This window comes from Vicia villosa, unplaced genomic scaffold, assembly GCF_029867415.1.
Source record: "Vicia villosa cultivar HV-30 ecotype Madison, WI unplaced genomic scaffold, Vvil1.0 ctg.000165F_1_1_3, whole genome shotgun sequence".
Taxonomy (NCBI): domain Eukaryota; kingdom Viridiplantae; phylum Streptophyta; class Magnoliopsida; order Fabales; family Fabaceae; genus Vicia; species Vicia villosa.
This window is the reverse complement of record NW_026705048.1, coordinates 55,798-69,071: the sequence shown is the minus strand read 5'-3', so window position 1 is coordinate 69,071 and position 13,274 is coordinate 55,798. Positions and strand designations below refer to the sequence as shown.

The window sequence follows — 13,274 nt, the reverse complement described above, 5'->3', positions numbered from 1 at the left end:
CATGTTACGTTAGGTGTATTTTGTAGTAGTGGTATTTTATAATTGATTTAATTGTCGTTATGAGATGTCTCCTTACTTATCATTATGAGATGTCTCCTTACTTGCCTTTTAAGGCTATTCAATGGCTTATGGCTTAAGTACTTTGTCTATATATAAAGGGTATTGATCAAAAATGTGTTGTATTGAACGTGGACCGACATGCTTGACCTGACGCATTAGGAGTGATTTTGCCTAATCCTTCCCCGTGAATGAATTAGGTCAAGGCGGGTTATGCTACCTTTGAGTTCGAATTTGGCTCAGATAATTGAAATGTACACAGTCTTTCAAGTATGAGATTAGTAATGAAGAGAATGTACATAATTTTTCAAACATGAGGCATGGAATAGATGAAATATTTTATGTGAGAGACCGGAATGTACCAATACTTTTTGAGATGATTCAGACTCAATACTTTAAATTTATAAAAATAAACTTTTATCACCTGCTTAAAGTTCCAATTAACGGAAAAAAAGAAGAAAAAATATCATTTCATACATCACTTACCATATTTTCTTCCTTAAAATAGTTTGAAAAATAATACACATTGACACAAGCTCTTTAATATACATTTTTTACACTTTCTTCTTTTCTTTTTCTTTTTGTTCTCTTCTCTTCTTTAACCTTTTCTCTACTTTCCACTCATTCTGATTCTTTCCAAATAAAAACATAATTGAACTTTTTTTCCCTTTTTAAAGGGTGTTTTACGAACTTTGATAATAAGAAAAACTCTCACTTTTGTTGAAGGAATTTTTTATTAGAGAATGGCAGAAAAGAATAAGCAAAAGGGTACTTCTTCTTCACTTGGTTCTCAAATCTTTGAGTCTAAAATATGTCACCCTTCTGCAGGAATTTATGGCTCCATATTTTCAACTCATTCACCTAAGGTACTGATTTCTCATTTCTCTAGTCTTATATTGTTATGATTTTATGTAGTCTTAGTTTTCTTGATCAATATAATTTCATCTTAGAACAACATATAGTTTACATGATCGATAAAAAGCGTATCTGGTATTTGTTACGTGTTGTGTCCTACATAATACAACACTTATAAACGTGTGACATTCAACTTATTTATTTTTTAAATTATTATCGATGTCAATATATCTACTATTTGTCCGAATTTTTTTATTTCAAGTTCATTTCATGCTTTTTGTTATTCAAATTATCTAAATGTTGAAACTCTTATTTAAAATTGGATTTATGAACTAGCTCTAGTATTTTCTATGTCCGAGTCATTTTGTTTCAGATTTTAAGAAGAGAATCTGTGCGATTTGAAGCAAGTGGCAGCAAAACTAAGAAAGAGACAGTGAACTCTAAAGTTGAAACTCAAGGTAGTGTACTCTGTTTCATTCAGTTCTGGTATGTAAGATTAGTGGTAATATTTTTAAATATAATACAGAAAAGTCATAAAATAATGATAGAATATTTCTTTAGGTCACTTTTCCTTTCTCTTTTTTTTCTTTTCTTCAAAGTTTCCTTATCTGCATTATTCATAATAATGATCAGATTTTTATATTTGTAAAAAGTCATAAAAAGTTTTTTTTTTTATTTTTACTTTTGAATTTGAACACATTAAATTTATATTACAGCTTTAATCTTTATTTAGACTCTGTTTGATAAAATTAGCGGTTGATTGATAAGTTAATTTAAAGTTTATAACTGATGATTGATAGCTTATAGTTTGTAGTTGATGATTGATAGTTAATAAACTAATTAAAATGTTTAGTAAAATTAGCAGTTTAACTATCTGATAAATGTAAAATAACATAAAAAATATTTGTTAATTAATAATTAAATGCACATTTAAAATAGTTAAAATTTATAAGGATATTAATGAAAAAAATAACAAACTATAAGCTATAAAATAACGTATAAAAAAAAGTTATAAACTCGTGATAAAAAGACTATTATCAAACAAAGTTTTTATTATCATACGAACTTATAAGCTATAAACTCAAAATATAATTTGCCAAACGGAACCTTAATCTTATTTAAAATTGATGACACATTCATTGTTCATGCCATGTAATTTTTCTTTCTAACATAAAATCAATAAAATGTTCACTTTTTTATGATATATAACTTCCATATTTTGTGTTTAAAATTTGTAAAAAAAAGTTTTATTTAAAGATTTGTCATATAATTCACAAATGTAAGTCATTTTAAAATAGGGACATCACAAAATTTTAATGCAAGAAGTGAAAGGAAAAATAAAATAGTTTAAAGTTAAAATAAAAAATTATTATTATGAATGAGGTAAAATAAAGGGACAAAAGTTATAATTTATCCATTTATAAAAATACTTACAATATATTTTCTCTTAAAAAAATAAGTACAGAGTATAACATATACCTACAAAAATATCTTTAATTTGGTCAAAAACAATTCTTTAATATCAAATATAATAAATATTTTCAACCAAAAGGTTGAACTCAATTACTTAACATGGTTAAATTACAAACCATTTGTTCAGACTTTATTTACCTTCCATTTAAAAATTTAAATATTAGAATCACTTTTCCCATTTTATTCCAAATTTTCCTCTCCCCCATTTTTCATAATAATTATCAGATTTCATATTTGTAAAAAGATTATAAATAATTGTTTTTAAAATGTTACTTTTGAATTTTGACCATTTAAATTTAATTGGTGAAGCTTTTCCATATATCTCACCACTACCCTTACAGTTTATCTATACTGTATTTATTTTTGCCTAAAAAATAAATACAGTTTATCTATACTACACAAAATTATTTTTAATTTTCCTAAAAGTAATTCTTTAATATTAGATATAATAAATATTATAAATCCACAAGAATATATATACCATTTATTTTTCATTTTGTTGTCTTCTAGGAATAGATAGCATCTTTAAGAACAACAATGGTGGAGCTCATAACACAAAAAACACAGACATTTCTTGCTTGTACCAGAATCATAATGTTCATACATGTCATCTAAGTTCATCAATTTTTTATGGTGGCCAAGATATATATCCTCAAACTCAAAGTTCACAAAATGCTTCATTCAACTCCTTGGTGAGTGATAATGCATTCAACAATATATTTAATTTTATGTATAGACTCTATAGAGTAAATTTTTAATTTTATATTGTTCACAATTGTATTATTAAAGTATTTGAATTTAACTACTTATAAAATAGCATATATATAATTGATTGTAATTTATTGATACCGTAAATTCAATTAAATAAATTTAAAACTATATATTGTATTACAAACATAAACAAATCTTTGGTTTTATATAAGTTATTATTATTATTATTTTGATATATTATTATTTTTTATTTTATTTTTTTACTATCAAGAATGCTTAACATGATTTTTAATGTAATAGTACAATAATTATGGAGGAGAAGATGATTCAGAAATGGCTACAAGAGGGGACTGGTGGCAGGGTATGCTATGACATTTAGTTTTTTAAATATAGATTTTTATGAGATGAAAAGGTTTGCATATGGCTTATAGTTATTATCGTTCTTATACTATCTTGTTATTTTATTATACAGGAGGTCTCTATTATTAATATCATCAATGCCTACTCTAAGACTATGCTTCATCAGGTATATCTGATATTTTAAAATCTATATATTTAAAAAAATATTTTTACAACTATAATCAAATTTTTTATATTTATAATATTCTAATATATTCTCGTTATATTTTCTATTCTACATGGTCATATTTTGATTATAGTATTATAGTATATGATATACTCATCACTTTAATGGATGTTACAGGTGCATGGCATTATAGTTAAACCTAGTTCTAAAGATGAAGCAAAGTGGAGTCAAAATATTATGGAAAACTAGTTGTGTTTGCAAACAAAACACAATCATTTGCAACTTCTTACTATTTATTGCAAAAACTTATGGTATTTAAGAATTTGATGTATTATCGATCACCTTATTGCAAAAACTTTAGTGTTATTTACTTTAATGTTTGGTTATTTCTAGTTTTCTCTATTTTTTCAATGAAAAATATACTAATAATAATAAAGGTGAAAACCATATACCAACACCTACTTCATAGTGAACACTCCACCTACTTCATAGTGAACACTCCATCTGTTTCACAGTTTTTTAACTGCGTTAAATATAACATCATTATGGGATTTCAAAATGGTTCAGACAACAACATGTCATATCATAACAAAATTATCCTTAGACTTGGTCCTACAACCTAAAGACAGAAAATACTAAAAAATACCTATGATTACTAGGAAGAACCACTTGCCAACCTAACCATTGGAAGATCATATACCACACTCATAAAGCTAACTCACAAGTGACAAGAAGATGGGAGGTCGACTGAACTAAATCCCTACACAGAGGGAAACAAATCTATCTACGATCACTAAACATCATCCCCCTTTAACCATGTTCTCTTTATAAGGGAATCTATCAAGAGCCAAATTCAATTCATAGCCTGCGCTACTTCACTCCAAGGCCATGGTCGGACCCGAAATACGCTAAGTGGCATTGGCATTGGTAACTGCATCCAAGAAGCTGCAACAATACTTTCCGGTATGCATCATCATAGTCCTGTCGGATTTACCCTTTAAGAAAGTCCTCCACCACCCATATTTGGAAAAACAACTGACGAAGTGGTCAACTCAATTGCAGAAATGACTTCAAGAACATTAGATCCAGTACACGCCTGAGTCATGTTAACAGACAGGTCATTTAATAGTTGAGATACTCGGTCTAATCTCATTTCAGATAACAATTTCGGATTGGTGATTGAAGTATCCTTTTTCTTTGAGTTCCCCACCACCAATAATCAAATCGGGTATTAAGCCTTCATTGTTATACTTAAACTGGAAACTGAATTGGGAGTAGAAAACATTAAACAACTGATATCTTAATTAATAACATATCTAATGTCGAGACAAATGTTCTGGTTTGTTATGACACTCTGAACAGACTTTTGAAGTTGTGTGATTATGTAGAAAATAAAAATGCAGAAACATAAATAACACACACAAAATTGTTTACCTAGTTCGGTGCAACATTATCTACTCTGGGGGTTACCAAGCCAGGAAGGAAGTCCACTGTAGTATTAGTTTAAAGCCTAAACAAGTCTCATGCTTACAACGTTCTATCGTAATCACTACCTTGTGCTACCTTTACCCAAGACCTTCCCAGATATGAGAAATCCCATCTCACTTCCAATCACCGCAGCAATGTCTAACAGTCTTAGTCCTAGTTAGTGTATCAACGACCTTTCACATAACTGAAGATCACACTTCAAAAATCAAGTCACAACCTCGTAACAAGGGAAGAATACACTTCCAGTCAAATAAACTTAGTCTTGCTTCACAACTTCAACTAAGGAAAAAACCTTAATCAAGACACCCCTTGATTAAGAACAAAGAACTTAGTTAAGACACTCCTTAACCAATAACAAATACTTGATCTTGCTTAAAAGCTTCAATCAAGAACAATACTCAACTCTATGGTTAAAAGCTTAAGAGTGAGAACAATACTCAACTCATTACCTAAAGGCTTCTGAGTGAGAACAAAAATGTCTACCACAAGCATCAAAAGATACAAGGGTGACAAAATACCTACACAAGAGACTCTCAAACCTACAAATTTTTTTGCTTCTCCTAATTTATGAATTCTAGGAAAAGGTTAGGTCAGGTCTTCTCTTTAAATACACATCTGCTGTCCATGGGCTTCAAAATTTGTATCCATATATTTTTTGATCCATAAGCATATTGATGTACCAATTATGTAGATAAATCACCTTAAATCTTAAAACACAAATATCAAGTTTCCTAAATTGTCTTGGCATCCAATTTTGGCCACTTGTACAGCTGGAGATACAAAAGATTGTTCTAGATTAAATTATTCTGACCTGTGAAATAAACTGAGATAGATCCAAAAGAATTATCATTGAATCAAATCAAATCTGTCAAGATTTAAAAATAGTCTGTGTTAATGTTTTGGTATAACATGTCACAACATCTGTTAGGACATCTTTCCTAAGTAACATGTTAGAACATCTTTCCATAACATCTGTAGTGAACCAAGTTTTAGCAAAATTTTGCCATTCCTAAAACTATGGTACTAAAAATCTCCCCATTTGGCAATTTTTTGCTAAAACAAACCAAGTACAAGACTTACAGGCAGAGGAATAAAACCACAGAGCAAACTACACAAAGTATCAAACATAAAGACGTTACCCAAAAATAAGCTACATGTTGAACATTTAAGCATTATACATGAGGAAGAAGATGAGTGATACTCCCCCTCAACCCAGTATACACGAGGAAGAAGATACAAGACTCTTCCCCTAAATTACATAACCAATTCTCATCACAGAAAGACGAATCTCCCTCTCAAGAAGAAGAAACACCTTTACTGGAAGCACACCAAAACTAGTCTAAACATAGCATTGAACCATCCTAGTTTAACACATTGGAAGAACATGAAACGGAAGCAGCGTACATAACTCAGATCACAAGACACAATTGACTCAATACATACACAATCGGGATGTTAGAACATCCTACATAACAGTATGCATACCCAACAAAGAACAAACTTAGCAACAGAAGCAAAGAAAAGAAACACACAAAAGAAACATACTCAAACACATTTTCTCCCCCTATTTAGCCAAAAGTTGACAAAACAATAGTAGAAAGAATAACAGACTCACAAAAAGAAACCAAAACAAGAATTGATTGAAGACACACAAAAAGATGAAAAACGAAATCTTTCCAACCAAAAAAAAAAAGAAAAGAACAAACTAGACACACGGAACAGACACAAGGACGAGAGAAAAAACTTTGACAGATGCAACTGACACATGAAAACAAAACTCACCCAGTTCTAGATAATGTGAGTACTAAAACTTTATAATGTCAGTACTTTTGGAGGTTTTATTCATGAGAAATGCAACTTGTGAGAATGTTGGGTACAATGGGGTATTTATACACAAGGAAAGTGATTTTGGAATGTAACAAAGCCTTGTTTGTAACGTCAGGTCAGTCAATGCATGGAAATCGAGAGGCGAAAAAGAAATGGTTAGTTTTTTGCCTCGGGAAGACAATGACAATTGAGTGTACTTGAGTATCATGAGAAGAAGCGCCATTTCCTAATCTAGAAACATATGGCCACATGTTAAACAAATTTTGTGAAACGTCTCCATGATGAGACTCACATGTAATGCACATATTTTCTAGGTTGTGCATGCCACCTGCCAAACCTATTCCACTTCTCCAAGCAACAACCTTGGTGCAGGGAAGCCTGCCTACTTTTCTAAAAGTATTCTCGCTAACACGCTATAAGAAGTCTTAAGTACAACTGTTTTGGGCTGACAAAAGGTACTATAAAAGAAAGCCCACATTTGATCCAGATCTGAAACACTCCAACCAATTCTCATATATAAAGGATCACACGTGAAAGAAAATGTATGATTCAAATCCATTCTCACATTCACACCATTTTTCATTCTCTTACTGGCTTATTGATAACCTTGCAAATCAGCCCTCTCTCCTCGTATCAGAAACTTACTCCAATGTGCCAAATTTCTACGTCTTGATCATATAAAGTGAGAATGACAATTCACTTTAGTAGGAATTGCTAAATTATGTAAAATATTTTTTTTTATAAGCAAGGAATTATATTAAGAGAGTACTAGGGGTACTCTAAACCTGCTTACAAAAGAGGAGCTAAAAAAGCTCGAACCGAAAAATTACGCACCAACTGAAATCTACGCTAAGAAATCCATTGGATTCATACAAAACGCACTCTGATTCTCCGAAACAATGGAACCAATAACCTTCTTCAATCTCGAAGCTAACAGTTTCGCCACAACCTTGTATATGCAGCCTACAAGGCAGATAGGTCTGTAATCACCCAGGCCCAATGGATTATCTCTTTTCGGTATGAGGGTCAGAAAAGAAGAAATAATTGCCTTTGATAACATTCCATATCTGTACAAATCGTTGAATAATCTGATAAAATCATCCTTCATAAAATTCCAGCATCTCTTAATAAAGTTGAGATTCAAACCGTCTGGGCCCGAGCTCTTTGATCCCTCACAATCCCACACTGCATCCTTGATCTCCGTCTCGTTGAACGGCAATTCGAGAAAGATGACATCAGATACAGATAGAGTGCTGAAAAGAATCCCAGAGAGAAGTGGGCGATCAAGATCTGGTTCTTCATACAGAGAAGAGAAAAAGATCCTCGTCTCCTCCTTCACCTCCCTGACCGAGTCCACCATACGATCCTCCACCACAAGATGACTGATGTGGTTCCTCAAAAACCTCTCCTTCATAAAGTTGTGAAAGAACTTACTGTTCTGGTCTCCAAAGTTGTCCCAATTCAATCTACTCTTTTGCTTTAGAAGATTCTCTTTCAGGCACAGGTTCCTCCACATGTTACTAATCTCTTCACTTCTTTTGAGCACAACTTCCCTCGAAACTTCCTCCCCACAAACAGCCAACAAATCATCTGCTTTGTTGATCTTCTGGATTCCCTCTCCTATATCAAGATCTAAACAGCAGTAATGTTCCTTGCTCCAAGACCTGATACAGGATTTCAAGGTTTTCAACTTCTCTTTCAGCACAAAATCTCCCCTGCCCTCTATCTCCATATTTCTCCATTCCCTCTCAACAAAAGGCAAAAAAGATTTGTCCTCAAACCAGCTATCGTTAACCCTGAACGGTTTTGGACCCCAGTCATAAAGGTTGGATAACAGCCATATTGGGCAGTGATCGTAAATATCGCGATTATCAATTAGCTGACCAACGATTCCCCACTCTGAAATTAAAGAATCAGAAATCAGAAACCTGTCGATTCTGCTCATGGACCTTCCATCCCCACTGTACCAGCTGAAACGCTTCCCTTTGCACTGCACATCTATAAGCTTAGACTCAGAGATGAATAAATTGAAATCCCTCATCTCCGAGGCTCTACTTCTGGAACCGTGACCATGTCTCTCCCTGTCATTTGTCACAGCGTTAAAATCTCCTCCCAAACACCACTCCCCTCCTTCGTATTTCAATTTACAATCAAGCAGATCCTTCCAAAGCTTTCTCTTAAGCCGCAGAGAACAAGGAGAATAAATGTTCAGGATGAAGTAATTCCTCCCCTTCCAACACACCTTGATCCCTAGGAATCCGTCACCTTTGAAGGTGAATAACACCTCGCACACATCAACCTTCCACATGGTAATCAAGCCCCCTGACGCACCTGCTGAACCGCAGAAAGACCACCCCACCTTTTCATTAGGCCATAAACTATTGATGATGCCTGAGTCAACAGTTTCAAGTTTGGATTCTTGAATTAAGAACACCTCCGCCTTACCGTTTCGCACAATTTGACCAATACGCTTTCTCTTGATCACACTGCCTCCACCCCTGATGTTAAGGGATCCTATGATCATGAAGCCTTGTTTGAGTTCACCTTCTTGCCCGACCTAGCCAATTTCTTGCTTCTAGCGTCCTCCTCCAATTCTAATATCTTCCTTCTGATACCCTTGTCTCCTCCCACCGATGTGACTCCAATTCTGGAAATGATGTTCATGAGTTTCTCCCCCACATTTGATTCCAATTGGTCCCAGAATCTAGAGTTTCCTTTGACCATATCTGAATCAGAGATCTGATCACAACATAGAACCGACCCCCAAGAAAAAATACTATCGGTTTTATGATTGTTAGAAGAGTCAGAGATTAGGGATTCAGAAATTTGGGAAAATCTGTTATAATTCGCTCCAAGTGGAAACGGAACTGGATCCGCTGACCCACACTCCATCTGGATTGGCCCCGGGTCCACCTTAGCGAGGATACGTTTCTTGGGCCTGATGGGCTTTCCACCTCTAGGTCCATTAACTGCCTTAAGCTTAAAACTTTTAAAAGGTCTATTCTTTGACTCATGCAATCTTTCTTTGAAAAGTTCCTTTTTGAAAAAAGTGTCTTCTGTATAATCCTCTGTATTCTCCTCTGCAGAAAGAGCCTTTTTGGACTTATCTTTCTTGGTCAGCGTACCTACCTGCTCTTCCCTAGCCACCCTAACCGCCTTGCCAAACGAAAGACCCCCGGATTTCTCCTTAACCTCTGGCACACACTTTCCCTTTTGCTCAGCTGAAAGGACAACTCTAGCAACATCCTCTGCTTTCCCATTGACCTCGAAAACAGCGTCATCATCATCTTCATTGGGGAAATCCTCCATTGACAGGTTAGCCCCCAACACTCCATCTTCTGGAGACCCATCAACAAAGTTATTCCAGCTAGACTCGCACTCAGACGAACAAGCTGAAGCAGCACCTCTTTTCACCGTCTGATTGAGGTTGATACGAAGCGGGCCGTGAGTATCTTCTGACATCTTTAATCTAAAGATGATCCCATCAATGTTGACGCTGAAAGAATCATTCAGAACAGAAGCACATGTCGTTCTAACCAGGATTCTGGCTATGTCCATGTGTTCGCCTTTCTGAGTATTTTCGTCACAACAAACATACCTCCCGACCATCTAAATATGATGTAATGGATGTTATGGGAATTTCAATCGCTCACTTTGATTTCAGTTTTTTCTTAGAGTAATAATTTTCTTTTGTAAGTATAAAACATAACTCACATTTTAATTAGAACACAAAAATTTATATTAAAGTATTTAGAATTAAAAAGCATTAGCCCTAAATATTTAGTAAGTAACTAAGTGAATATTCGGCATGCATGGGATATGGACTAGGTAGGCTCAGGGTTTGGTGTTGTATCCATTCGGTTTGGGTCATAAACTTAATTTGTTTACCAGTAATTTGAAATAATTTTTGACAAAAAATGACATGAAAAATTAAATTACACAATTAATTTATTTTTTGAAAAACACTATTCATTATTTTATCTTTGAAAATACAATTTTTTTCCATATTTACAAAAAAAATCAAGTTTCATTTTAAAAATAAACTAATAACAAACTCATGCATATGCATGAGTTCTGGTCTAGTACGCGCATTTGTTTACATAATACATTTATTTTAAATAGAATGTTAAAAAAGAAAAAATATTTAAATCAATAATAGATTTTTTTCGTATGTAAAAATATTGAAATCAATATTAGATTTTTTTTATACCATTTTTTGATCATAAATATCATATTTCGTATATAAAAATATTTAAATCAATATATATTTTTTCCCATGTACAAATATTATTTATGTTTAGGTATCATTTACGATAATATTTGGATCAATAGTAAATTGTCGTATATAAAAATATTTAGAACAATAATATATTTTTTCCGTATACCATTTTTTAATCAAAATTTTGGGGATCATAAATATCATTTTTCGTATATAAAAATATTTATATCAATGACATATTTTTTCTTGTATATAAATATTATTTATGTTTAGGTATCATTTACAAAACTAACTGGATCAATAGTAAATTTTCGTAAATAAAAATATTTAGATCAATAATAGATTTTTTTTCGTATATCATTTTTGAATTATAAATACCATATTTCGAATATAAAAATATCTAGATTAATAATTGATCTTTTCCCGTATATAAATATTATTTATATTTAGGTATCATTTACAAAAATATATTGATCAGTAGTAAATTTTCGTATATAAAACTATTTGGATCAATAATAGATTTTTTTCCATATATAAAAATAACACCGTTTATAAAATACATGGATCAAATACATTTTAACTCATACACAAATTTTATTTTTTGTAGGCATCATTTATAAAAATATTTAGATTAATAATAGAATTTGACTTTGACCATAACAAACATTTGACACAAAATTCGACTAATAACATATATTTTAGAAACTAATTTACTTGTGAATTAAAAAAAGGGTTAATAGTCATTTACCCCCTGCCATATAGGCGAGATTTGATTTTTCCCCCTTAAAAAAAAATTTGTGATTCCCCCCTTGAGAAACCCAGATTCCAAATTGCATCCCCCCTCATGCTGACTTGGCCATGGAATCTTCACACTTGGCCTGCCACATCATTTTTTTTAATAGTTTTTTTATATATTATATTTTTTTATCTTTTTTATTTTTTAAAAATTATTTCTATTAATATTTTTTAAAATTATTATTTTTTTACTTCTTTTATATATTATATTTTTTTACTTTTTGTATAAATCTCTTTTACGCTTTTTTTAATTATTTATATTCATATTTTTTATGAATTATTTTTTTTAAATTATAAAAATATCAGTTTGGGCCTATACCCATTTATGATGCAATAGTAGCCCATTCAATAAGCTTGTTTACAATTTATTAACACTAATGTGATTTGGCTTTATAAACACTCATATTGTGTTTGTGAAAAATAATGTGGGACTTTTAGCTATTGCAACATGTTGTCACCATCTTTGCAACTTGAAGCAAACCCACCATAACACCTTGAAGCAAACCCACCATTGTTTCATCACAAACCAACCATAACAACTTGAAGCAAAACTTTGGTTTACCATCACCACTAAAGCAACACTATGTTTCCTCCTTAATCAACAAAACATACTCCACTGTGTTTCCACCATAACACATAGCCATAACCAAGTAGAACGACACTGCAAAAACAGTGACACCAATTGTTGAAATGAGTATTGTGGTGTACTTTTCGTTATTATCGTATCCACAGGGATTATTGCGATATCACCGCCGTTCTATAGCCTATTTTGTCTTGAGTTAATGTTACTTTAAATTTGGGTTTGCAAAAGGTCATTCAATTCTTTTAGTAGCAAAGAGTAAATTAATGAAAGTTCTAAGTTAAAGAAAATGTATCAAGATTCGATTTCATCGACCTAAATTTGTATGTCTCCTTATAAATATACGTATATGAACATGGTAACGATCAACATAATTACGTATCGACGCCTATATCGTCCGTGTCCGCAACGATATAGTTAGATTTACCGTATTGTTTAACCGACGATTTCTCCACCGTTTAAACAATACAAATAACGTTTTAAAACCGATACTAAGTAAACATCAAACGCTAAATCCATGTCTGCAATTTATAGTTTGATAGATGATAAAGTTAGATCTAGATACAAATATTGATGTCTCAAACACTTATACCAAAGAAAAAGCTTTAATAAACAAACTAAACCATCTATATTGATCATCACTTGTTCATACACATATATTCACAAGAAAAACCTACAAAAGGCTAGGAAGATTACATCTTATCTTGATACAAAAGAGATTTAGCTATACATGAAAATGGTAG

At 32.1% G+C, this 13,274-nt stretch overlaps 1 protein-coding gene across 1 annotated transcript; it reads left to right on the top strand.

Annotated features, from left to right (window-relative positions):
* Window positions 1–778: 778 nt before the first annotated feature.
* LOC131624866 (uncharacterized) lies at window positions 779–3,910 on the top strand. The gene is made up of 6 exons (XM_058895785.1): window positions 779–923; window positions 1,286–1,370; window positions 2,896–3,077; window positions 3,397–3,457; window positions 3,569–3,622; window positions 3,800–3,910. Exons 1-5 carry the CDS (start codon window positions 801–803, stop codon window positions 3,583–3,585), a joined length of 468 nt encoding a protein of 155 aa, XP_058751768.1. The 5' UTR covers window positions 779–800; the 3' UTR covers window positions 3,586–3,622; window positions 3,800–3,910.
* Window positions 3,911–13,274: the final 9,364 nt, after the last annotated feature.

Coding starts and splice junctions, on each gene's coding strand:
- LOC131624866 (XM_058895785.1), top strand. CDS start 801: ATGGCAGAAAAGAATAAGCAAAAGGGTACTTCTTCTTCACTTGGTTCT. Junction 924..1,285: donor TTTCAACTCATTCACCTAAG/GTACTGATTTCT, acceptor ATTTTGTTTCAG/ATTTTAAGAAGAGAATCTGT. Junction 1,371..2,895: donor CTCTAAAGTTGAAACTCAAG/GTAGTGTACTCT, acceptor GTTGTCTTCTAG/GAATAGATAGCATCTTTAAG.